Here is a 24,980-nt window from a genome sequence, read left to right as displayed (position 1 = left end):
TGTCACTTATGCATACTAGACCATAAACAATGGGAATGGAATATCCATTTTACATTTTTCTCCCTTCTGAAACTACAAAATTAACAATTTAGTGTTGCGCTCGGGGGTGGACCCTTGGCCTGGGGCAAGGGTGGAATGGCTCCTGAAAGGGAACAGGAGGTAGCTGGTCCCAGGGGGCGGAGCACTGAAGGAGACAGTGGCTAGGTAGAGCTTCACCATTGGAAGCTCGAGGTCCCCCCGGGAGGCCACTTGGACTTAGGTAGGCCTCGCAGGGTCTCCTGGGGGAGTAGAAGTCCTACATGCCCACGGACACAGGGGGAGCACACTCGGGATCGAGACTGGAGCAGGGAGAAACAGAACAGACTTGGTGATGACAAGGCGAGGAACAGAACCAGAATCAATGGACAAGGTCAGGCAGGCAAAGGTCAGAATCCAGAGGTCAGTCTGAGGAGTGGTCAATGAAGCAAAGGTCAGAAGCCAGAGGTCAGATGAGGTCAAGGAACAGGCTGAGGTCTTAGGCAGGTGGCAGGCAGGCAGGCAGATCAGGAACAAGCTGAGGACTTTGGCAGGCGGCAGGCAGGTCAGTAATGGGCTGAGGTCCTTGAGGCAGGCAGCAGGGCAGGTCAAGAAGCAAGCCGAGGTCAGTACCAAGAGACAGTCCAAAGGTACTACCTTGGTGAGCAAGGGAACAGACAGATGCTGAGACAGCAGGATGCTGGAACAGGACTGGAGGAAGCATGGTAAATCAGGCAGAGGTCGGGTTCCGGAGGTCAGACGAAGTCACAGACAGGCCGAGGTCAGAAGCCGGTTGAACGAGAAGATTCTAAAGTCTAGGACAAATAACAAGAAGCCCAGACAACCTAGGGAGGAAGCCAGTTGCAAAGGCAAGCTCTGGTTGCCAGAGTTTGCCTTAAATACTCCTGCGGGAGTGACGTCATCAGAGAGGGCCTGGCAGCCCTAGTGTGTCGCGGCCCCTTTATGTCCTGCAGGCAGGCGTGCGCAGGCGCTAGGGGAGACCCTGGTTGGAATGGGACTCGGCAGCAGATGGACCACGCAAGGCCTGGAGGGTGATGGCGACGGTGTTCCTGCCGTGCCGCGTCGTGGAGAAGAGTCCCTTGCTTCACGGGGAAGAGGTGAGAAGAGCCGGCCACGAACTCCATGGCCGGGCTTCATAATAGTACCCCCTCCTCAAGGCCCCCCTCCAAAGGGACTCGTGGAGTGGGGTGCTAAATTTCTTCAAGGTTGTGGAGACCCATTGCTTGAGGTCCCCCAGAATATGGGAGAGAGACTGGAATTGAATTACTCGGAGTTCTGGTTATTTCTGGAGATAGGCAATGCTTCTCTTTCTCCTGTCGTAGAAGGGTATGAAGATCTCGGACCTTGTCTTTCTTGAAAGATAAGAGAGGTAGAGGCCCCTCTACGGCTTGTTTATGTTTCTGATAAGGTTTTCACGCTCTGTCGTCTCCAGAGTCTTCTGAGTCTTTTGGTAAGAACAGGAGTTGGTAAGAGTGGTAGCTACAGTTAGAGAGCAAGGGCCTTCAATCGTGTCTAGGGAGGACTTGGGACATTGGGGTTCCCACTGGATGAGTTCAGCTGTGACCCAATCAAACTGGGGTTGATGTATTTGTAGCCATGGAAGGCCCAGAATAACTGGATTAACTGCTGTGGGAAGGACATAGAAGGAGATGAGTTCTGCATAATCCTGGCTAACCCTTAATGTAAGTGGTAGAGTTGTCCGGGCCACTGCTCTGGGAAGAGAGTCGTCATAAACCGATGAGAGAGCCAGTGGCGATGTTAACCCTTTAGTGGGGATCTGGTACTGGTCTACTAAGCTCTGTTGAATAAAGTTGGCCCTGGCTCCAGAATCCAGTAGATCCTGAGTATTAAAGCTGGTGGAGGAGCTCTCCACTGAAGTTAACAACAAAAGCAATGGTGAGGTCATAGTGAGACCGAGGGATATTGACCCTGTGATTCCTGGATGCAAAGAAGGTTCTCTTTTCGCAAGACAGTGAAGACACTGGTGGCCCTGGTCTTCGCACTAGAGGCACAGGCCCAGCTGGCGACAGTGGGACTTCTCTACCTCCGATAGATGGGTGCGACTGATTTGCATTGGTTCTCCGGGGTTTTCTAATGTCAGGAATTGTTTTTCAACAGCGGAGAAAGAGGTCCTTGAGCGGCTTCTCAGATTAAGTCGGTTCTCTCGGGCCCACTTTTGAAGTCGTCGATCCAATTTTCCCTTGAGATCCATTAAGTCTTCGAGCAACATAGGAATCTCTCGTGCGGCAAGTTCATCTTTCAATCTGGGTGCCAGCCCTAGTGCGTCGCGGCCCCTTTATGTCCTGCAGGCAGGCGCGTGCACTAGGGGAGACCCCGGTCAGAACGGGGCTCGGCGGCGGGTGGACCGTGCGAGGCCTGGAGGGTGATGGTGACGGTGTTCCTGCCGTGCCGCGTCGCGGAGGAGAGTCCCTTCTGCCGCGGGGAATAGGTGAAAAGAGCCGGCCACGAGCTCCATGGCTGGGCTTCGCAACATTTAGGAACAATAGTAGTCAATAGTCTTCCCCCTTCCCTCCCTGAGATCACTCCAAAGGAGACATCAATTCAATTTTGAGAACATAAATGGGAATCTGTAATGGTCCACCAGCTGAAGCAAACAGGTCCCCCATGCAGTTCAGCAGACAAATTCCAGATATGCTAGGTACTAGGTAGCAGTGAAATATACTAACTAAACCACACAATAAATACCATGTGCCTCTTACAACAAGAAGTCAAAAGAGCTGTTCCCATTTCCAGGAAAGGTGAGCAAGTTAACATCCCGTTGAATACACGATGATATAACACAAGCCCCTTAAAGGTGCAAAGGGTCACCAAAGGTCTTCAGAGGAGTGCAGAGACCACATGATCCCAGATATTGTATAAAGCAGATACAGGGTTCATATCCCTATAGTGTAATAGATAAGAAAGAAGAAGCCCCTTTGCAATATCAGGACTGCAGTTCTGTCCACAATGGCAAATGTCTGTAGGTCTGTATTTAAGCATCCAAATCTACTAGGTAGCGGAATGTCTGTTAGATGCAAAAAAGCACAGGCTGCCTCAGGTGTGGTGTAAAGAAGGTTTTCCCCTGCATAAGAAATTCTTAATTTAGCTGGGTATTGGAGCGTGAAATTAATCTTCTGTTCAAAAAGTTTGATGCAGTTGGGAGAGTGTTCTCAGCATAGAGCAGCCAGTTACTCAGCACAGAGCAGAAAGTTGCAAACCTCTGCATACTGCTTGCAGAACAACTACCTTATGCATCTAGGGGTAGATTTTAAAAGAAGCATGCGCAGCCTACATGTGCGCGCACTACCTGGCGCGTGCATATTATAAAATCCAGAATCAGCACGCGCAAGGGGCTGGACAATTGTGCACCTTGTGTGCGCCGAGACGCGCTGCCTTCCTCCATTCCCTTCCCCCTAACCTAACCTTCCCAACCCTTCCCCTAACCTTTCCCCCCCCCAGCCCTACTCTAACTCCCCCCTGACTCTTGTCATCTTTTGTGCCTGCCTCCGGACAGGTGCAAGTTGCGTGCGCCGGCAGCCTGCCAGCCCGCAATCCTCTGACAGAGTAGCAATGGCTGCTCTGTTGGAGACCTCTGGCCCCGCCCTGCCCCCGGACTGCCCCTTTTGTAAAGCCCCGGGACTTACATGCATCCCGGGCCTTTACACGCGTCGCCGGGCCTTTTTAAAATAGGCCCGGCGCGCGCGTAACCTTTTGAAAATCCGGCCCATAGTTTAGGGATTTAGCAATAGCCACTCTAGGCTTCCCATGATATTCCTGGCAAGGTCCCACACAGTCGGCATGCTCTATAATAAGCCCCAAGTCCTCTGCCAAGTTCAGCTCCTTAGGGAGCCAAGATTCCAAAAAAATCCCCAGAACTTAATGTCTGTCAGCATTTCAAGAAACCCTACAAATTGCAAATTATTGTGGCATGACTTATTTTCTAGATCTTCTAGCTTAGACTCGTATTGTTGCAGCTTTGCCTGATAGTACCTACATTTGCTCTCATCACGACCAAGTCGTTTTCTACATTGGAGATCCAAAGCTCTAAATTTGAGACTCGTTCAGTTAAGACATCCATTCATGAAGTCATTTCCTCCAGTTCATCAAAAACTTTGTCACATTTGGAATCAAGACCTTCAAGTCATGGTCACACCTTGGATTAGCCCTGGAGCTCAGTCTATACGTCTGGAGCACATCTGTCTCCAGTAACTCCACCAGTGTTGTCCTCAGGTGAAATATCTGCTGCCTATGTGCCCTTTTACAAATGGCTTGAGCCAGGTCAGCCTGCTCTTCTTGGACATTCTTTTCTTCTTCAGCAATAAAGCATCTTCTTTCTCTTTTCTCTATCTCTTCTTTGCTCTTCAACATATGCTGCTCTAATTTTTTGACTCACCCGCAAAACACCAAACCATAAAAAAAAAACCATAATCCATATTGCCACAGAGAAGCATCTATACAAACCACAACAGGGGCACACAAAAGACTAAAATGGCCACCAGAAATGACTTGAATTTTACTCCTGCCCTGACCCAGGCATTACATTTCTCATGTTAGAAAACAAAGCTAAAATGTCTCCCCACTAATGTAGCTCCCTGCATTGCCCTGTAATAGCTAATGCCTGCATTTACATGATGCATCCAAGATAATCACCTGTGTAGTTTTTAGCATGGGTTTTTTTGGTGCTAATAACCATATTTCATACCTGGGTTATGTTAGCGCTGAAAAACCCAAACTAAGATGTGTAGAAACCTGCAGTAAGGCTCAGCATGGTTTATTACATTGTCCTCTTACATAGTGACATAGATGTCAACTTTCAAAGCCTTTGAAAATTGATAGAACTAACTGGTTACATTTAGCCCATCTAAGTCTCTAGGGAGCTAAATTTAACTGGTCAAATTCTAGGTGGACCTGGGAACAGAATGGGAGAGAGGAAGAAATAGGCAGCTAGTGCAGATTTTCAATGTTAGCTACCTAACTTGGTGGGCCAAATCTAGGCCCTGCTATTGCAGTCCTAAATCTGGTCGACCAGATCTCAGAAACTTTCCCTCATGAACATATAAATAAAAATCTGCCCGAAGCCCTGATGTGCTTTCCTCCCTCCCAATACCCAAAGAAATAAAAATAAGCCATCTTCCCATGACAGTCACTCCATCGACATGCACATGTTCTAAAATCCACTACCCGCGCACACATGAGCATACGATTTTATATCTGTGCACCCATGTGTGAGCGAGTGTCGTCTCGCATGTTTAAGTGGGGGAGGGAATCTAGTAGATGCACGTGGCAATAAAGTAGGCCTTTTCCCCCATTCCCTCCCAGTCCGCTCCAATAAAGGAGCGGACTGGGAGGGAAATTCCTAAACCCCCTACCTAACCTGCCTCCCATTTCCCCTACTAACCCCGACCCCTAAAACCCTGCTAAGCACCCTACATTTTTTTGTTTTAAAACTTATCTGCTCTCTGGAGCAGCAGCAGGTTGCGTGGGCCGGTCGGATCCCGGCGCATACTTCAGTGAGACAGTGCCTTAATGGCGGGCCGGGCCGGGACAGTGCCTTAATGGCACTGTCCCGGCCCGCCCATTCCCCGCCCAGACCCTGCCTCAGGCCCACTCTTTTTTTGTAAAACCTTTCTTATGCCCATACCAGGAGATACGTGCATGCCACAGGCATTTGAAAATCCACACAGCATGTGCACATCCTGCACGTGGCCCAGCCACACATATACCTCCCATTATAGGCATGTGTAGGGCTTTGAAAATTCAGCCTTCAGGCTTCTGAATACTAATCTCAGAGTAGAAGATGATTGACCCTGCAAGCTTGGAGAATTCCTCACCTCAGTCACACACCAAATACAAAATAAAGAGACAATAACATTTAACTAGAAACATGCAGACAAAAACTGAATTGGAAACCATTACAAGACAGACTCCATATGCAATGCAACAATGGAAAAACTGAAACATCACCAATCCTCAAACATCAAACAATAAAATTAAGATATACAAACCATCAATCATAATAGTAAAACCATACTCTTAAAAATAATAAATATTTCAAAGCAGCTGATGAATAGAACATCCAGTGATTAAAAATATATAACATTGTTTTTTTTATTTTCCAATCAATAAAATATTTCAAAACAGCAGGCATACCAAATAACACCCAATAATTAGAACTAGTCCCAGGGCCGTGCGCCAACATACGCAGTGGCCCGCCTTTGATGCCGAGGCAGGCTACAGCCGGACTCCACGATCCCCTGGCTCGAATTAAATTTGAAGGAGGGGAGGGGAAGAGCAACGCACGATCAATCCCCAAACCCCCCCCCCCAAAGACCTCTTGTGATTGTATGGTTTTGTTTTGCGGGTGCGACCTAAGGGGGAAAGGGGATCACTTGGGGCGTTGGTGCCGGGTCTCAGCGTCAACGTTAAAAAAATCCCTTGCTCTCCAATCCTGGGAACTTTAGATTCCAATTATCCTGAGATTGTCATGGATTAGCCAGAGATAAGAGGTATGCACACACTTTCTCATCTTTCTCATATACACACACTCTCTAAAATATATGTTCATTTTCACATAGACTTCTTTATATTCTCTCTCACACACATGCTGATTGGCTCACAAACTCTGGCTCACACACATGCTCACTAGTTTAAACAGTCCTCTTGCACACACATATTCTCATTGGCTCCCTCATTCACTCTCACTCACACAAATGCTCACTGGCTCACTCACTCTGGCTCACATACACGCTCTGGAAACCACAGCAAGCCTCACTATTATGCAATGCAACAATGGAAAAACAGAAATATCATTCCTCATAAAACATTAAGTAATAAAATCAAGAGATATAAAATATCATTCATAATATTAAAAGCATACTAATAAAAAGAATAAATGTCAAGCATGCAACAGCCAAAGAACATCCAGTTAATTAAAATAAATCACAAATTTTTCTTAACATTTCCCAAACACCAAATCTACTCTCACAACTGTCCCTCTCCCTCAACCAAAACAAGACTGAAATCCTATACATAACAAACAATCACACCACCCTCCTCCCCATTGAACCTACACCTAACCGCACGGGGACCCAGTTAATGCATGCTGTAAAAAACCTAGGAGTAACAATCAACAACGAACTAAACCTGAAACAACACATCTCCACAGTGATCAAAGACGGATTCTTCAAACTACAAATCCTGAAAAAGTTCAAACCTCTCCTCCACGCCTATGACTACTGAACCGTCCTTCAAACGCTACTCTTCTCCAAGCTCGACTACTGCAGCACTCTCCTCCTCAGCCTCCCTGCATCCACCCTCAGACCTTTGCAGGAACTACAAAACGCCACCAATAGATCCATCACAAACAACAAAAAATGTGACCACATCGCCCCCATTGTCAAGGACCTTCGCTGGCTTCCCATCATCTACAGAATCCAATATAAAACCCTAACCCTCATTCACAAAAAAATGATCAACAATAAGATGGACTGGTTAAACACAGCACTCCTCCCCAACACCCCACAAAGAAGCCTCCGATTCTCGGAATCCGGGCTCCTCACTGTCCCCCCCAAAACAGCACACCTCTCCTCAATCAGAAAACGCGCCATATCAATAGCCGGCCCCACACTATGGAACTCCCTTTCACCCCATCTCAGAACGGAACCCTCAACCCAAATCTTCAAAAAGCACCTCAAAACATGGCTATTCCTGAAAGCCTTCCCGCCAGAGTCTTAGCCCAAAGCCCCCCCCCTTGACTTTAAATCTAATCATTCCCTCACTGCTGACTCTTGTCTAATGCAACATTTATAACCCCCTATGGTCTCCTCCGTCTCCCTTCCCCCTCTCCCCCCCACCCCACCCACCACAAGCCAATTCTATGTTTCAAGGTACAAGTTTATCCTCAAACAAGCTGTCATACCTAAATCCTCAATCCGAGGAGTTGCCTTTGCACCCCGTAAAATCCAGTTCTTTGTTAATTGTAAAAAAACAGTGCTTTGTAAATTGTTCCTAAGCTATGAATGCTATCTGTTCCTAAGGTATGTTCCAATATGCAAGCCAACAAGTTTCCTGCCATGTCTAATAATTAATCCCTTGTTAATTGTTCTAATGTTCCAAGTTATACTGTAAAAATAAGCAGCCCATGTCTTATTTGCTGTTCAGTTTTATGTGAACCGATGTGATATCTCGATTGAATATCGGTATACAAGAATAAATAAATAAATATTTCAAATAGCAGACACAAGAAATTACACCAAAAAATTTAAAATTGGATTAAAAATCTCCAGCTCTCCATACCTGAGATCTTTTGATTTCCAGTCACCCACAGCTGATTGTGGATTGGGGGAGGGGGACCTCACAATCTTTATTTTCTCTTTCCCCCTTTAACACAAATACATGCTATCACATACACAGGCTTCTCTCTTACTCACTCACTCACATGTATGCTGTAACATACACAGGTCCTGTCACTCAAACACATACACACACACACACACACACACACACAGTTTCTCTCATTCTCACATACACACAGGCTCAGGCTCTCACAGACACATATAGACTTTCTTGTCATGCATACACAGTCTCTCACACATAAAGAGGCTCTGTCGCTCTTTCATATACACGTAGGCTCTGACACACATATGCAGGCTATCTCGCACACACGCAGGGTCTCTCACACACACACACATGCAAGCTGTCTCATACATATACGCATGCTCTCTTTCATACACATACCCAGACTCACTCTCTCTCACATATACATGCAGTCTCTCTCCCATAATCACAAGCATACACATATATAACTTTCAGGCCTCCCCCTTTCTTCTGGCCTTGTCTTTGGCCGCTGTGAGATGGCAGTGCTGCTCCTCAATGCCGGGAGGTGGAAGAAAGCCACTGCTACCTACTGCTCCTGCAAGGTGGGGAGCGGGGGGGGGGGGGGGGGGGGGAAGGCCTCAGCTGCACAGGCCTCTCTTCAGGCCATGGCAGGATGGGCTTTGCCACAGCCATGCAGGCCTCTCTTAAGGCCGTGTCAGGATGGGCCCTGCCATGGACTTGCAGGTTTCTCTTTGGGATGCAGCCCTGCCGATCTTTTCTTCAGGCATGGAATCTGAAAAAAGAAACATGTGATCGGAGCAACCAGCCCCATCCTCCGATAGGCCAATCCGCCCCATATTGAGGTACAGCTTTCCCAAGTAACACTCGGTGCCAATTGAACTGAAGGTTATCAGGTAAGGTGAGAGAAAGTATTGAAGCTCCTAGTCATAGCCCAAGCCAACTTCCAGGGGTCACACAAAATAAACAGCATAACCGACAGAGGTTATCATCCACCAGTTCATTCTAAATTATATTTTTAATTGGAAGCTCTCCCTCTTGGGAAAGTCTTGAAAGCCCATCTCCTTCCCTTCTTACTCTTTTATTTAACCTTGGCAGGAAGTGTCTCAGACAATGAGATTTCTGATTTATTCTATCACACTGGACTGTCTATCTATAACTAAAAGTAACAGTATATATTTCCATCAAATCATTTATTGTTTAGAATGTGGCTGCTGAACAGAAGGATAAAATAAAAACCAACTATATCAAATGGAAGACACGACTGATAAACTTCTATGAGGTGGAAGTATTTAAGCTCTGATCGCCCCTCTTTTGGGATGGAAGTAATAAAACATAAGGTAAAGTAATAAACCTTTCAAAAACTGATCCACCTAGGGAATGACTTATTTGACATTTGCTAGATTTAACAGTAAAAATCTCACAGGGACACAGGATAAGCTGCCATGATCAGGCGTGGAAGGTAGCTGGATGCACTGTATTTGAGGTCACAATTAAGTTAATCACAAACAGAAAGCCACATAAAACTAGAAATCATAGACGTTCAGATTGTGATCTAAAAAAGAAAGTATCGTGGCAGGCCCAGTGACACTTGATTGACTAGAGCTTCTCCATATGCACCCAACTGATTACACTGTAGTATCTGCCTCTGATGGATTTTCAGTAATCCCAGTCTTTAATTGAAGAAGTCCAAAAGAGACTAAACAAAGCATCTGACAGCATTCATTGATGCCCTTCATCTATGCAGGCTCAAGTTCAGACCTATTTTCTAGAGGGGAAAAGCAAATGCCTCTTGTCAAATGTAACCATGGGCATTACAAATGCTCTCTAGTGGATGGGTGGATGGGGGGGGGGGGGGGGGGGGTAGAGAAGGAAGAACGACTAACAAAATTATGCAGGAGGTACAGAACCAGAAAATGTTTCAAAAAAGCCTGAACGAAACTGAAAATCATGCTACAAGGCAGCTCATGTCACTATTCTATTCAATGTTAAATCAGCCCTGTTTATGCTGACTTGCTGCTATTAGTTTACTAATTTAGAACTCACTGTGTATTTACATTGCATTAGCAGTGCTACATTGAGGCTTCCAACACAAAGAGTGTAAAGTGTGCACGGAAGTAACAACCTTGAAAATATTTTATGTCACCACTTCAGCTCATCCTGAGAAGCTATCTAAATAGTAAGATTTCTGTTTACAAAGAGATACTGTCACAGTAAGCAATCATGGGGTAAAGTTCTAATAGCGAAATCACCGATGGTAATAAAAGACTCCATCACCTTGTCTTCTAGAGTGGGGTATACAACTCTGATCCCTGAGGGTTGAACAGAGGTTGTTTTCAGCAAGTCTCACAATTGTAATGGCTTTAAATTACCCAATGTGTTCAATTTAAAATACTACTGTTAATATATAAGACCTTGGCAGGGTCTGGACCTTGATGTCTAAGAGCCCGCCTTATTTTATATATTCCTATCTAATGCTTATACTCATCAAAAGACCATCATTTGATGGTTCCAGCTCCTTCTCTAATGCGATTTGTAGAGACTCGGGATAGATTCTTTTTGCATATAGGCCCTCACCTCTGGATTGCCTTACCAATAGACATCTATGTAACTAGTTGGGTTTTAGAAAAGCTTTGAAAAAGTGACTGTTTTTAGAAGCTTTTAAAGAAGGATTCTGAAATTATTATTATTAATCTGATGTATTTTATTTACTGCTTGAACTGTTATGTTTTATGTTATGTCTTGATCTGTCTGTATTGTGCTGGATTGCTTTATAATTTGATATCTTTTATTATGTCTTGATTTTATGTCTTATTCCTGACTGATTTATTTTGCTGTTTTATTGTTGCACTTTCTTTAAACATTTCGCTTCTTGCAACATTGGTTGTTCTAGGTGGATTAAAATACATATCAAACCACAAATTTTTAACACACAAATAGGACATTTACTAACAAAACATACAGGGCCCAATATTCAGCGGCAATTGTCCAGCTAAGTTCAGATTTAGCTGGACAAATTGCAGTATTAAAACATCTGTCCGTGATCACTGCCCCTGACTTAAATTACCTGGATAAGTCTGGGCAGGGCTAGGGAATTCCAAAGTGGAGCACAGTTATGTGGCTATGTTAGCCACTATTTCAGTGGTGGCCAACTTTTCATTTCATTTTTCATTTAATAAACTTTATTAATCACTTCACACAAAAGGCTGAAGCGATGTACAATAAAACAATCATAAAATAGTAAAACACATACATAAATCTAAAACAAACTATATATATAAGTATTAGAGGTGTGAATCGTGTGAGCGATCGTCTTAATGATCGATTTTGGCTGGGGGGGCAGGAAAATCTTATCGTCGTGGTTTTTTTTTTTTTTTAAATCGTTAAAAATCGTAAATCGGCGGGAAAACCGGCACACCAAAACACCCTAAAACCCACCCCGAACCTTTAAAACAAATCCCCCCCCCTCCCGAACCCCCCCAAAATGTTTTAAATTACCTGGGGTCCAGTGGGGGGGTCCCGACGCGATCTCCCTCTCTCTCTGGCCACGGTCGCCCGTATGACATAGTGAGGGCAAAGGTAGCGCCGGCGCCATTTTGAAGATTGGCAATACGGCCCGCGTGCAGGACGTCGCTCCCGGACCCCCGCTGGACTTTTGGCAAGTCTTGTGGGGGTCAGGAGGCCCCCCACAAGCTGGCCAAAAGTCCCTGGGGGTCCAGCGGGGGTCTGGGGGTGATCTCCTGCACGCATGATGTCGGGAGCCAGGAACCAAAATGGCGCCGGTGCTACCTTTGCCCTGTCACATGATAAGGGCAAAGGGCCACCGGCGCCATTTCTCAATGCAGCCGTGGCTGATACAAGTGACGGCATGATACAAGTGAAGGCATGATAACATCTGATTCCCAATCCTGCCTTCACAAGTCTGACCAGCATCCTTGTGTTGCCTCCCTGAAAAGCTAACCTCACCAACATGACATCTCAATGGCCAAGGCCCTCACCATTTGGACATGATAGTTGACAATTTGATAAGGTAGGTGTAGCATGGTGCATCTGTGTATGGCTGCAATCAACCACAAAGAGGTATGCTAGCTTGTAAGAACCTGTGAGCATTGTGGAAATGTCACAATGTTGCACAGGTGCTTTACCAAAGGCTGTAAGTGAAGGCCTGCTAGGTGAGTACTCAGATGTCAGCAGAGGCTCTGAAACAGCTAAGGCAGTGCTATCAGCAGTGTCTTGGCAATTCCATTAAACAGAAAGCATCCCAAGTATAGGTGCATAACTGTACATGCAGATGTTTATCAGCTATGGGATGAGGCAGTAAAAGGGGAACTGTGATTGATACCTTAAACTGTCTACCTGTAGCTTTAGGCTTTGCCTTTAGGCTTCTGAGCTACTTGTGATTTATAGGATTTCTAGAGCTGTTGCTCTCCATGTTTAATGCCCAGCTGGAGTTCCATCACACGTATGTCACTATCTCATCCACATGTAAGGGCTAGGATGGGTCTTAGGTGGAGGCCCGACAAGTCAAATGCCACAAGCTAGGCCAAGCTATGTACACTGTGTTGTATATGAACTCTCTTTCGACACATGCCTCTTTTACACTCACTATCAGTCACAAAACATTAGGCCAGCCGAATGTATTTGGTGTAATCTTTAATTTAATTACAATTTTTCAAGAACTGTCTACTGCTCCATTGTCTAGATAAAGCTTAAGTAGGCATATGTCTTTTCTGTTACACACTGACCCAGACAGAGGAGCAGTGTGTCAAAGAAAGATGATAGAGAAGAGAGCAAATGCAAACACTCTACGGGCTTCCCTTCTATGGAAGGGGAAGGGGTAGTTGAGGCCTAACAGGCAAAGTAGCATGCTATGAAGCTTTGCCAAAGCTGGTTGCCTCTCAGTGTGGTGTCCTCAGCTTGAGCGGGTGCACATGGGGGATCCGGGGGTAGATAAAGAAGTATCTCTATTGGTATCCCATGGCATAGAGTGAGATTATGGAATACACAGCAGAGCAGCACTATATCTCCTACTTTGGGTAGGGAACACATTAAAGTTCCACCTATTTTGTCCTAATAGTGAAATCTACTTTTGACAACTCCAAAGGTGCATTCAATGTCACAATGGGTAGAACATAAGGCCTCATTGTACCTTGTCTCTGCCGGCGAGTTGGGAATAGAAACAAGGATGAGAAGCCAGATCCTGCACCTGTATCCCGAATCTCTTGTGGCAAAGACAGCATGGGGACATCAATCATACCACAGTCACTTTGAGATCTTGCTGCTAAAGCACAGCATGCTGTAAGACAGCAGAAGCTAGCCTGTAGCTTTGCCTCAGCCTTAAAAGCTTATGTCCATACTCTAAGTGCAAGCCACTTTTTTCTGGAACACTATATGACCAGTATAGCATTAGCTGAATCTGGGTCACATCTTCCAGACTAATAAACTGCATTTGGGGATTCCACCAAATGTGTGGCAGCCCCTCACAATCAGTCATTCTCTAAAGAGGTACATCAGAGATGCCACACCTGTTCTAGCAGAAAAACCTCTACCTCATGGTCTGACTGTGCAAGTCCTTGCCTTGGCTGGTATAGTATGTCCTTCTCAGATACAAATGTTTTAGCCCTGACACAGGAAATATGCTAGGCCCAAAAATGCACTGGCCACTGCTTCTAGTTTACCTGGGTGTTGGCCAAAACAAATTGTGCCTGACATCCTGGCTGACCCATCACTAACAGCCCATGCCTGATCTGAGAGTACCAGCATTGTGAACACTTAAAGGTTGTGATTTACCTGTGAGATTTCTACTGGTCCAAATGGGAGGACTGGAAAAGGGCACTTTTTGCAGTGAAACTGTAGAAAGTGTGAAGTGGCTGCTCACACATCAAGGTTTATGGTAAGTACATTGTTTGGCCTCACAAGATTAGCAGGCCTTTCAAGAATGGGGAGAGAAAGCCAGACCCTGGCGCTATGGCGTGCAGACCTAACTGTACAAGTCACTTGTCATATAAATGATGCTCTTACAACCCCCAAAGACCCCCCCCTCCCCACTCCCTCATGTCCGTGCCATTTGTTGCAAACACATAGCCAGACATGGAATAGAGAAAGAAGCATCTATCTTATGAGCCAGCCCTCACCGTAGAGGCCATTCTCAAAATTTTTATACAGGTCTGACTGCTTAAGTATAAAGGAATCATGCATGGCTCCTGGATACCTGGCCCCCACATCGAGAATGCTCATTCGAGCATCACTGACCACTTGCAAATTGATGGAGAGGAAGAGCTTTCCGTTGCGGAAGATCTCCTCCCTGTCACGGAGTGGGATGATGGCTACATGAGTGCAGTCGATAGCTCCCAGAACACTGGGAAAGTTAGCGATGGCATAAAAGCTTCTCTTCATTTCCATCAAGTCCCACCTGTCCCGAGGAAATACCATCAGATACAGCTGTTATGACCTAGTCCAGACAGTGGGAAAAAGTGTTTTGGGACATTCCCCCCCACGAGCCCTACTGTCTTTTAGAAGAAGCCCTTGCCATGAAATGGAGGGTGGGACAGCGTGGAACCTTTCTGTGACAGATCCAGATCCCCTCTGATTTCTTCATATAAATCCAGGACAACCCGAGATCTCATCCGATACATGCTAATCACATAATCCACTGGCATACCCAGCAATGAGGCACGTGGAGGAAAGATGCGCTCCCTGTATATTCTCTACCGTGTGTGTCTGCATGCCAAGTGCTGCCTGGCCCACGACCTTCTCCCTACGGGGACAGTGGCACAAGCTGTTGTTCCTCTTGTTGTTGACTACAGCGAGCCTCCTGAAGCATCCAGTATCCCCCAACAAGTAAACTTGCCATGTAAACTTATGGGTTTAGGAAGACAGGCCAAGTAAGAACAGTAGGGCCTGGTAGGTGCGTCTGATAGAATACCTCTTTTTATTGTGCGCGATAATCACCGCAATAATAGCCATGATCTGTGATAATGGCCAGGATTGCGCATCAAAAGGTTTTTTCTCCTGGTACCACAAAAAAAAGTGTAGTTATTTCTGATGTTAAATCCTGCATTAGTGTACTTTATTCTATCGCGGAATGAGAAAGGACACTTTAATTTGCATCAATTCCTCCCACTTGCATTCTAAAATTAAAATTTGCATACTAATTTGCATTGCACTATTTATCACATGCACAACGAGCGTTAGACCCCATTTAACGTGCGTTCAGGTCCTAATGCAATTTGATGAATGACCTTATTAGCCAGATAGGTGTCTTTGTTACCCACCTGCATGTAGCTGGATTACTTTAAGCTAGTGTACTAAGCGAGATGTTTTTCTCGATGAATATATGGGATGTTATCTGGCTCACTTTAGCTGGATAACTTGTTCACTAAACGGCCTATTGAAATTAGCCTCAAAGTGACCTGAGGCCATACATGTTTATTATCTCATTTATATTTAAGCCTCCTAAAGTTTATATAAAGTAGTTTATATTTGAGGTCGCTGATAATTCTAAAAATATAACCAATGCAATTGACTAAATATGTTTATGAAGATGTACTACTCAAACCTTTGTTTATCTATTTCTCATCCGCGATGAATTTCTTTCTCTCAATTTGTATTGGATCCACAATGTAATTATTACAACAACACAGCAATGCTTGCATGGAGAGTATCATAACACAAGTCATGTTACTAAATGCAGAGACAGGAACTTACCAGCGCTGACAGTGATGGCTTCAATAAACTGCTCTCGCCAGCTATTTGTACCAACCACAAGGGCAAGGTTTGTCTTCTTAATGAGCTTGTCCACAGTACTCTGTAGATGTAGAGACATATGACAAGTGTTAGATTTAGAACTTGAGATCATGAGTGCAGATCTAAGACCTCACTGAGTCAAAAGAACATATGGTTACCAAAATGACAGCATGAGATGCTATTCTTACAGCAGAAATGACGACAGATGATAATTTCAAATGCTTACAGCACTGAATTATTTGCAAAGACATTTTCAGTCGCATGTATATTGTAAAGAAACAGAATTCCCAAGTATTGGGTAGAAGACATCCACAATCTACAAAAATCAAAACAGGATCTATCACTTTCCTTGTTGGACTGATGTGCTCTCTTCAAAATGGTTGTTATTCCAAAAATTTTATATAGGTTGCAAACACTACCCTGCTGGCTTACATGAAAAGATATAAACCAAATGTGCTCCCTATTTATTCGTTTCACTTGAAAGGGGAGAAAGCACAGGTAAAATATGACACCTTGACAAAGAGCAAGGCTATGGGGGATTTGACTGGATATGCCAAATTTATTGTCTTACAATGCAGTGTGGCAATTTAGATTTGTGTGGGAGTGGGTAACAGGAAAATATGTTTTCTGCACAGAAGGTATGGTAGACGATTTGGCTCTACCCTGGTCTCCCCTTTATTTTCTGCATGCCTCAAATACTTGTTTAGCTATATTACAGCAGGAAAATATCTTGATTTGGGCGGCTATAATGGCATGGAGATAGCTTAAAAAGGGGGGAAAATTCAAATATACGATTTCTATGTTTTTGCCTATTGTGGGAAATATGGCATTTTTGCCAGGGAATGAATATGTTGTTTTTCATGATTGGAAAAGGAAAGGTATCAAAAACAGTGCTTAGCTGTATACAGATGATTTCAATACCTTGCTGTCGTTTTCGCAGTTGAAAGAAAGTTATAATCTATTGCATTCTCATTTCTTTACTTTTTTTACAAATCAGACATTATGCCTCTACACTGAAGATGTCACAGGATGACCTTTCCAAGGAGTATGCATGATGGGAAAAGCTAAAACACATCATTGGCAACAAGAGGAACTCCATATCCTTGTGGCATAAATTTTGGACACAGTGTGCAAATATTGGAGTAAGGAGCTCCATTTGGACATTTCTTTACAGTCTATCCAAAAGTGTTTCAAGGCTCTCCATTCACTTAATGTTGACACTTTCATGAAAGAGTTAAAGTTTAATAGTATTACATCATGTGTATTTGGACAACGTGCAGAGGTATTATATGAAGCTGGATGACCCTCCATATTGTAACAAATGGAAGGATGAACATGGTACATTATTACATAAATTGTTGACAGGTCCTATTATCACTCCCTTTTGGAAGGCTGTTCTCCCTGAATTACAAATGCATATTGGGACTCCTATACCCGTTCGTGGAGATATACTATTATTGGGGGAACTATCATGTTTCAAGGGCAGGGGAAGGGGAAAATATAATTAACATTTTTGGCTCTCTCAAATAGCCTGCAAATGTATTTTGTTTAAATGGGTTGATGAGCAAGCACCAGTTATGGGAACATTTAATGGCTGACCTTTTACATATGGAATATTTGGATGCTAAATGTAGAAAACAAAAATTGGTGGAAGATTATGTTAAGAAACGGCATATGTTTTTTGATGGGTTGAGACCTGTTTACAATGATGGTTGCTGGATTTAGGTTATGTGAAGAAATTGGGGAAACTGAAACTACTGGTGCTTCAGAAGGGTTGTGAGTGTTCCTTTGCTGTCATGGATATATGAAGTGTGCGTGTATGTGAGTATGCCTGTGCGAGGAGTATGCTGTTGGTAATTGGTGTTTGGTGTCTGCATGGGTATTTTGGGGGTGGAAGAATGTTGAGAGGGCGAGGAAGCGTATTGGGAATGTCCAAATGACAAAGGAAGCATAACATGCATGTTGCATACCCTTGTCCTAAGGCTTTGTTTGTTTCAGCTGGATGGCCATCTGATGTAAAAGATGTATGAATTTCTTTTTGTTATCTATGCTGACCACATGGCTGTGATATGTGTTGTTATTCTTCAATAAAATAATGTATATTTGAAAAAAAAGTAATAGAACAGTCATAGAAATACTAGTATAACTGGGGTATTATAGATAAGGCACAGCCATTGAAGTTCCTTAGTCTTACTACTTTTTCTTTCATAGGTTCTTGATATTTATTACAATTTTTCATGCCTACTGCCTTTCCATCCAAGTTAAAAGATGTTGGAGTTAATATGAAATACTGTCATGTTGGTTTGCTCTGTAATAAACCTCTACAACTTTCCATAGCCAGCAGAAAATTACAGGGCTGTGTCCTTACTTTTCTTCTCTGTCAGTAGAGCTACAATAGGAAAACATCAAGGTTACTCTGCAATCAGTGGCAAATTGATTTTCCTGCGTCTGTGACTCTCATAATTGTTCATCGTTAACATTAATGCTGTTGTTTTCAAGTCATAATTTTAAAAAAGTCAATTTTCATAACAAGTTTTGTAGGCTTTCTTACACAACATTTCCATCTGTTTCACTGTTAATGAGCTTCGTGCCCCTTAACTTTTGTGACACTTGTCAAGCACTTGGCTCTGTACAATTAACATTCAGTATTTTTCTAAAAGCTAATTAATGTTAAAGACACACAGCAGCACCAAACTGACAAAATAAGCAACAGACATGCAAGAAGCTATGTGAAAATGAGTGGGTTAATTTGCCCATAATCTTTTGGATGAATATTGGAGCAGATATCTGAGATGTTAGCTTTTAAAAAAAGATATTCATCGGGGCTTGGAAAAAGGAAATTTGCTTTGTAGAGAAGGAGCCACCATAGATCTTCCATTAATGCCCCTTGCTCTGCACGCAGATATAGCAAAAACATCTAGTTGCCAAAAAAGATACAAACCTTTTATTTACTTATCAGAGCCCTTATACCTAAATATATTTGCAGAGCCAGTATTTGGGTAGGGCAAGTGATGAGCTGGGGGACATCTTAGGCATCTCCCATCCCACTACAGCCAAAGAGAGTCTTAGCATGGCCTCGGCAGGAGAAAAGAGTCTGCCATCCAGCTGCAGCTGAAGAAAGTCCTGGTGTGGCTGAAGCAGATCCCATCCCACGGCAGCCAAAGAGAGTCCTGCATGGATGCGGCAGATCCTCTCCAACCCCTGGACTCTCATGTGATAGGTGCAAAGGTGAGTCGATGCCATTTTGGAAAACAGTGTTAGGAACTGTGATAAATCTGCTATGCTGATGGGTGGAGCAAGCAGATGGGAGTAGCAATCTGATATGAATCGCTCCTTCAGAGGGGAGGAGTTAGCAATCTGAGGAATATGTTTCCTGTGAAGGAGTTAGCAATCTGTTATGGAACTGGCTCCTGTGGAAGGAGGAGTTAGCAAACTGTTATGCACCGTGGGCGGAGTAAGCAATCTGTAATGGATCTGCTAGGAAGTAGCCATCTGACATGCTCGGCTCCTGTAGAGGGAGTAGATAACAATCTGTTATCAGCGGAGTGCTTGGAGAGGGCACTCAGCTGTAGAGGAATTTAGATAGGTGGATTCTTGGGCCAATGGCAGATGTCAGCGCCCCCCAGGAGGATATCCTGAGAGGGACCACCGGCTAGGCTTGGGTATGGAGACAGACACAGTTAATTTTTCTATTAGACAGGTTAGTAGAACCACCAGAGGTGGCAGTAGTGAGCTGATATGCCCGGCAGGGCTGGAGTCCCTCAGATACTGGAACCACAATCCCAGGGTTGCTGAGCTGTAGAGCAACTATAGTGAGTAGACAGGGTATGCTGTACATAGCCAGTACTTAGATGATAACTCACATAAGGTCTTGAGGAAGCTCAGTAGCTGGAAAGGGTTAGGCTCTCGAGGAGCGAGTACCTGGTTCCAGGGAAAGCTCTGAGAGAGTGAAGGTAACTCACAATTGTCTGTATCTGCGATAGCTTCTAGGCAGTAGAGAATCTTCAGTGTATTCAGGAACATGGGCCCTCGAGGAGCGAGTACCGGTTCCTATATGGAATCTGAAACAGAGAAAAGAGAGCGAGGCCCCCGAGGAGCGGGTACCCCTGGTAAGTCCGAGGAGGCACAGTAGCTTGTACGAATCTGTAGAGAGTCCGTATGTTAGTCCAATCCGGAAGTCCGGATATTGTCCTTGCTACCTCAAATTGTTAGCGAATACTGAGACCTTTTATATTGGAAGCGGATGACGTCATCTCGGGGGACGCCCCTAAGGTTTGCGCCCTTGATGGTACATCAACGGGAGTGTGCGGGCGCGCGCACCCTACGTCATCAGGAACATGGCGGATCTGCAGCATCGTGCCAGTCCGGGGACGCCGGAAGAAGACAGCATGGAGACGCTGAGGCAGCAAACCATCCATCAGACCCGGAGGGAGTCACCACAGAGGTAGAGAGGGTGGAGTGAGGGCGTCGAGCAGCGACGGACGCAACAAATAGAGTCAACCTACCCAGAATTAGAAGGTTCTCTGGCTCCACTAGACTACCAGGGAGTCTTCTTTTAGGTAACCAGGGGTCTTGGGGAGTAAGGAGTGTCCACTAGACCTCCAGGGAATAATCTGTGTGGGGGAGGCAGCCAGGGGCTGGAGGGGATGACACTTGGGACATGAGGGGTGTTTGATTGGGGGGGTGTCTTTGGTAAGGGGAGGGGGGCTGAATAAACTCCTGGTGAGGGGTGGGGTAGTGCCATCAGGTAGGGAGCACATTTTGCCTAGGGAGCCATTTGCCCTAGAGCTGGCCCTGTATATTTAGTCTTATTTGAGGCTGGCATCAATCTAGGCAGCTATGCATCCACAGCTGCACACCTCCCATTACTTTCTATGAGAGATATTTTAGCATTTTCAAAACATTTGATGTATTTGGATGTTTTATGTACCATTATGATCAGACCCCCCCCCCCACACACACACACACACAAGGTAAAGGCCCTATGACCCCACACCATTAACAGATAGGGATGTGAATCGTGTGATCGATCGTCTTAACGATCGATTTTGGCTGGGGGGGGAGGGAAATCTGATCGTCATGGTTTTTTTTTGTTAAAAAATCGTAAATTGGGGGAGGGCGGGAAAACCGGCACACCAAAACAACCACTAAAAACCCACCCCGACCCTTTAAAACAAATCCCCCACCCTCCTGAACCCCCCAAAATGTTTTAAATTACCTGGGGTCCAGTGGGGGGGTCCCGGCGCGATCTCCCGCTCTCGGGCCACGGCTGCGTTAATAGAAATGGCGCTGGTGGCCCTTGCCCTTACCATATGACAGGGCAAAGGTAGCGCCGGCGCCATTTTGGTTCCTGTCACCCGACGTCACGAGTGCAGGAGATCGCTCCCGGACCCCCGCTGGACCCCCCAGGGACTTTTGGCCAGCTTAGGAGGGCCTCCTGACCCCCACAAGACTTGCCAAAAGTCCAGCGGGGGGTCCGGGAGTGACCTCCTGCACTCGGGCCGTATTGCCAATATTCAAAATGGTGCCGGCGCTACCTTTGCCCTGGACTTTTGGCAAGTCTTGTGGGGGTCAGGAGGCCCCCCCAAGCTGGCCAAAAGTCCCTGGGGGTCCAGCGGGGGTCCGGGGAGCAATCTCCTGCACTCGTGACGTCGGGGTGACAGGAACCAAAATGGCGCCGGCGCTACCTTTGCCTTGTCATATGGTAAGGGCAAAGGGCCACCGGCGCCATTTCTATTAACGCAGCCGTGGCCCGAGAGCGGGAGATCGCGCCGGGACCCCCCCCCCACTGGACCCCAGGTAATTTAAAACATTTTGGGGGGTTCGGGAGGGTGGGGGATTTGTTTTTAAAGGGTCAGGGTGGGTTTTAGGGTTGTTTTGGTATGCCGGTTTTTCCCGCCCTCCCCCCTCCCCGATTTACGATTTTTTGACGATAAATCAGGGGAATTGCTATTGTATCACGGCTCTAATGATTTTTGATGATTTAAAATATATCTGACGATTGTTTTAAATCGTCAAAAAACGATTCACATCCCTATTAACAGATCTTTCTCTCCAGGCAACATCCAGTGGCCACAGTTCTCCAACACCCACCCATCCCTTTGGAATAAATGTTTACCATTCTGGAGGGTTCACCACTAGGAGGGATAAGAGAATGCTCCTGCCATAAAGCACACCTAGAAATGTCATTCTACAGCAGCAGCAGTGCCAGCAGGAGCTCTCATATGTCTCTCCTCCTAATGAAGATGGGGAACACTTCAGAATGGTAAAGATTCATTTCAAAGGGATAGGGAAGGTCAAAAGGAGGTACTCCAACCACTAAGCTCTACCCTGTGGGGAGACTAGTTATTTGATGTTATAGTAGAGGGCTTGATGTTTCAAGTAGGTCATGATGGTAGGGATGTACATTGATTTATGACACATGCCAAAAGTGCAACGAATGAGGCCATTTTCTGCTCATTACAAATAGAACAAACTGAAAATAGCCTCCTTTTGGGTATTCTCATATTCAGGGCATTTTTCAAAGCTCTGGAGTGGACCCAGCACTGGGGCTTAACCTGAGCCAGGCCTGGCACTGGTGTGTAACTCTGCACCGGGACCTATCCCCAAGTCTAGGCTGATGCTGGGGCTTAGCCACAAATCGGGCCCTGTGCTGTAGCCTAGAACCAAGCCAGGTCAGGGTCTCTTCCCTTCTCTTTTTTGAAAAGTACTAGGGCTGTGAAGCTGCCACCCCAGACCCTACAATTCCCTTTCCTGGATCTTAGCAGCAAAAGGGCAGGAGTGATGCCCAGTCACCCCCATCTGGGTCCCAGCACTATAAAATTATCACCATCCACTGGAGGACAATGCTGAAGTGATGTCACTTTGGCACCTTTGACTGATGTGGCTGGCGCCATTTTGATGTAAAACTGTATATTTCTACAGTCGTACATCAAAATTGTGCCAGCTTGACTGCAGAAAGACACTAAAGTGATATCACTTTGGCGCTGTACTCCAGGTGGACAGCACTATTTTTTAAAGTACCAGAACCAGGTGACTGGCATCACTCCTGCTCTTTTTCCACCAGGATCTGGGAAGGGGGAAGGGGGGGCAGCTCCCCCTCTCCAGCACTTTTCAACAGGAGGGGGAGACTGAGGGGGGGAGATTCGGCCCCAGATCAGGGCTAGATCCTGGAACTGGGAAGACCCAACCAAGTCCACTGGAGGCCTGTTTTTTTAATGGGTGCATTTTTTTTTTGTGGCTGTTGTGGGTTGTTTTTTTTTTCTTTAATTTTTTTTTTTGGTTTAGCAAATGAACTGAACTGGAATAAACATTAAACAATTAAAATAAAAATGAAAACAAAATCCTCTAAATGAAGAAATGAATTGAACAGAAAATGTTAAGGCTGCACATCCCTACATGATGGTCTGGGGGTTCATGGTGATGTCAAGCATATTCACTTGAAGCTGATAATGCACACATGATTTTGAGCAGATGCTAGCCTGAAAACACACATAAAGGGAGATTATTTGGTTTTCCTGTGTACTGTTTATTGTTCTAGGTCTCATATTTGGGAGAACTGAGCCAAATGAGAATTACTATGAGCCGAATATGCAAGAGGTTTAGATGCATAACTTTAAGAGTTAGGCTCCTAGACTTTTGAATTAAACATTTGCTGGCTCTGAGCTCCTACAATTACAAGGGCAAAGGCATCTAAAAATGGTGTGGGGACAGGGCTGGGAATGAACGTACATGCTTGACCCTGAATTCCTGCACCGGGAACCTATCCTAGGTGACTAAAATTGGTTGTCCTTATGTTTGTCCTAACTTTAAGTGCCTCAAGTTAAGGAAGCTAAAGTTAAAGTTAGGTACCTGTATTTAAAACATATTTTTGGGTGGCTATACTTGCTAAATATAGGCATCCTAACTTTAATCCCTATTAAGTAAATTTTAAATTGGCTATGCGCATACATTTTGGGGTTTACGCGCGTGGTCGGGCCTTGCAGGCGCCACCCCGCATTTTACAATGGGCCTGGCCACTAGCGTAAACCCCAGGCTGAAGTGCTGGCCTCTCCAAAGGGGTGGACTGGGTTCTGGGTGGGGAGGGTGGGGCGGGACGGGGGTGGGCCAGGACAGCGCCATTCACCGCTGTCCCAGGGAAGCACATGCTAGCAGCCAGCTGGCGCGCGGAGATTGCTTCTGCTCCAGAAGAGCAGTAAGTACTAAAATAAAAAATAAAAAATTGGGGGACAGTTAGGTTAAGTTTAGGGGGCATAGAGGAGAGAGAAAGGGAGGAAGATTAGATAGGGGGGTAGGGAAGTTCCCTCCTAGTCTGCTCCTTAATTGGAGTGAACTGAGAGGGAACGGGGAAAAGCCCAATTATGTCGACATGCATATTTTGCGAAAACTCTCCCGCCTGCTCAAATCTGGCACGTATGTGCCATCGGATTTTATAACATGTGCGCTGGCGCACGCATGTTATAAAATTGGTGCGCTGCTTTTAAAATCGACCCCTAAGGGGATCATACATCAAATTGGGTTAGGGCCCTAACACCCGCAATAACTCCATAATGCATGTGATAAATAACGCATCGCGAGATGCATAAACAAATTTTAAAAATTTAGTCATATGGGAGGAGTTTATGAAAATGAGGGGTGCTTAATGTTGTGTGCGATAGCATAATGCATGCTGTTATGGAAATTAAAGCCAGAAATAACTGCACCTTTTTTGCTGGTATTTCAGGGAGAGGGAGAGAGAGAATTGAAAGACAGAGCCTCTAAGGAGGCACCCATATTAGGCAACTTTTTATACCACTGTAAGAAGGGCCATTCTGAACTTGGGATGAGATTTTGATGGTGGGCTAGGTTTTGGGGTCAGTTATACA

At 45.2% G+C, this 24,980-nt stretch overlaps 1 protein-coding gene across 6 annotated transcripts in view; it reads right to left on the bottom strand.

Moving 5' to 3' along the window:
• SLC8A1 (solute carrier family 8 member A1) overlaps positions 1-24,980 on the bottom strand; it is a 1,139,344-nt gene that overhangs the window by 89,362 nt on the left and 1,025,002 nt on the right. For all 6 annotated transcript variants that reach the window (XM_029594343.1, XM_029594342.1, XM_029594340.1 and 3 more), the window contains one exon: positions 16,078-16,177. In XM_029594343.1, the coding sequence (XP_029450203.1) occupies positions 16,078-16,177 (100 nt within the window). The remainder of the gene's footprint in view (positions 1-16,077; positions 16,178-24,980) is intronic.

Source organism: Rhinatrema bivittatum, chromosome 3 (genome assembly GCF_901001135.1).
Source record: "Rhinatrema bivittatum chromosome 3, aRhiBiv1.1, whole genome shotgun sequence".
Taxonomy (NCBI): Eukaryota; Metazoa; Chordata; class Amphibia; order Gymnophiona; family Rhinatrematidae; genus Rhinatrema; species Rhinatrema bivittatum.
The sequence above is the reverse complement of the archived record's forward strand: the minus strand, read 5'-3'. Positions and strand labels throughout refer to the sequence as shown.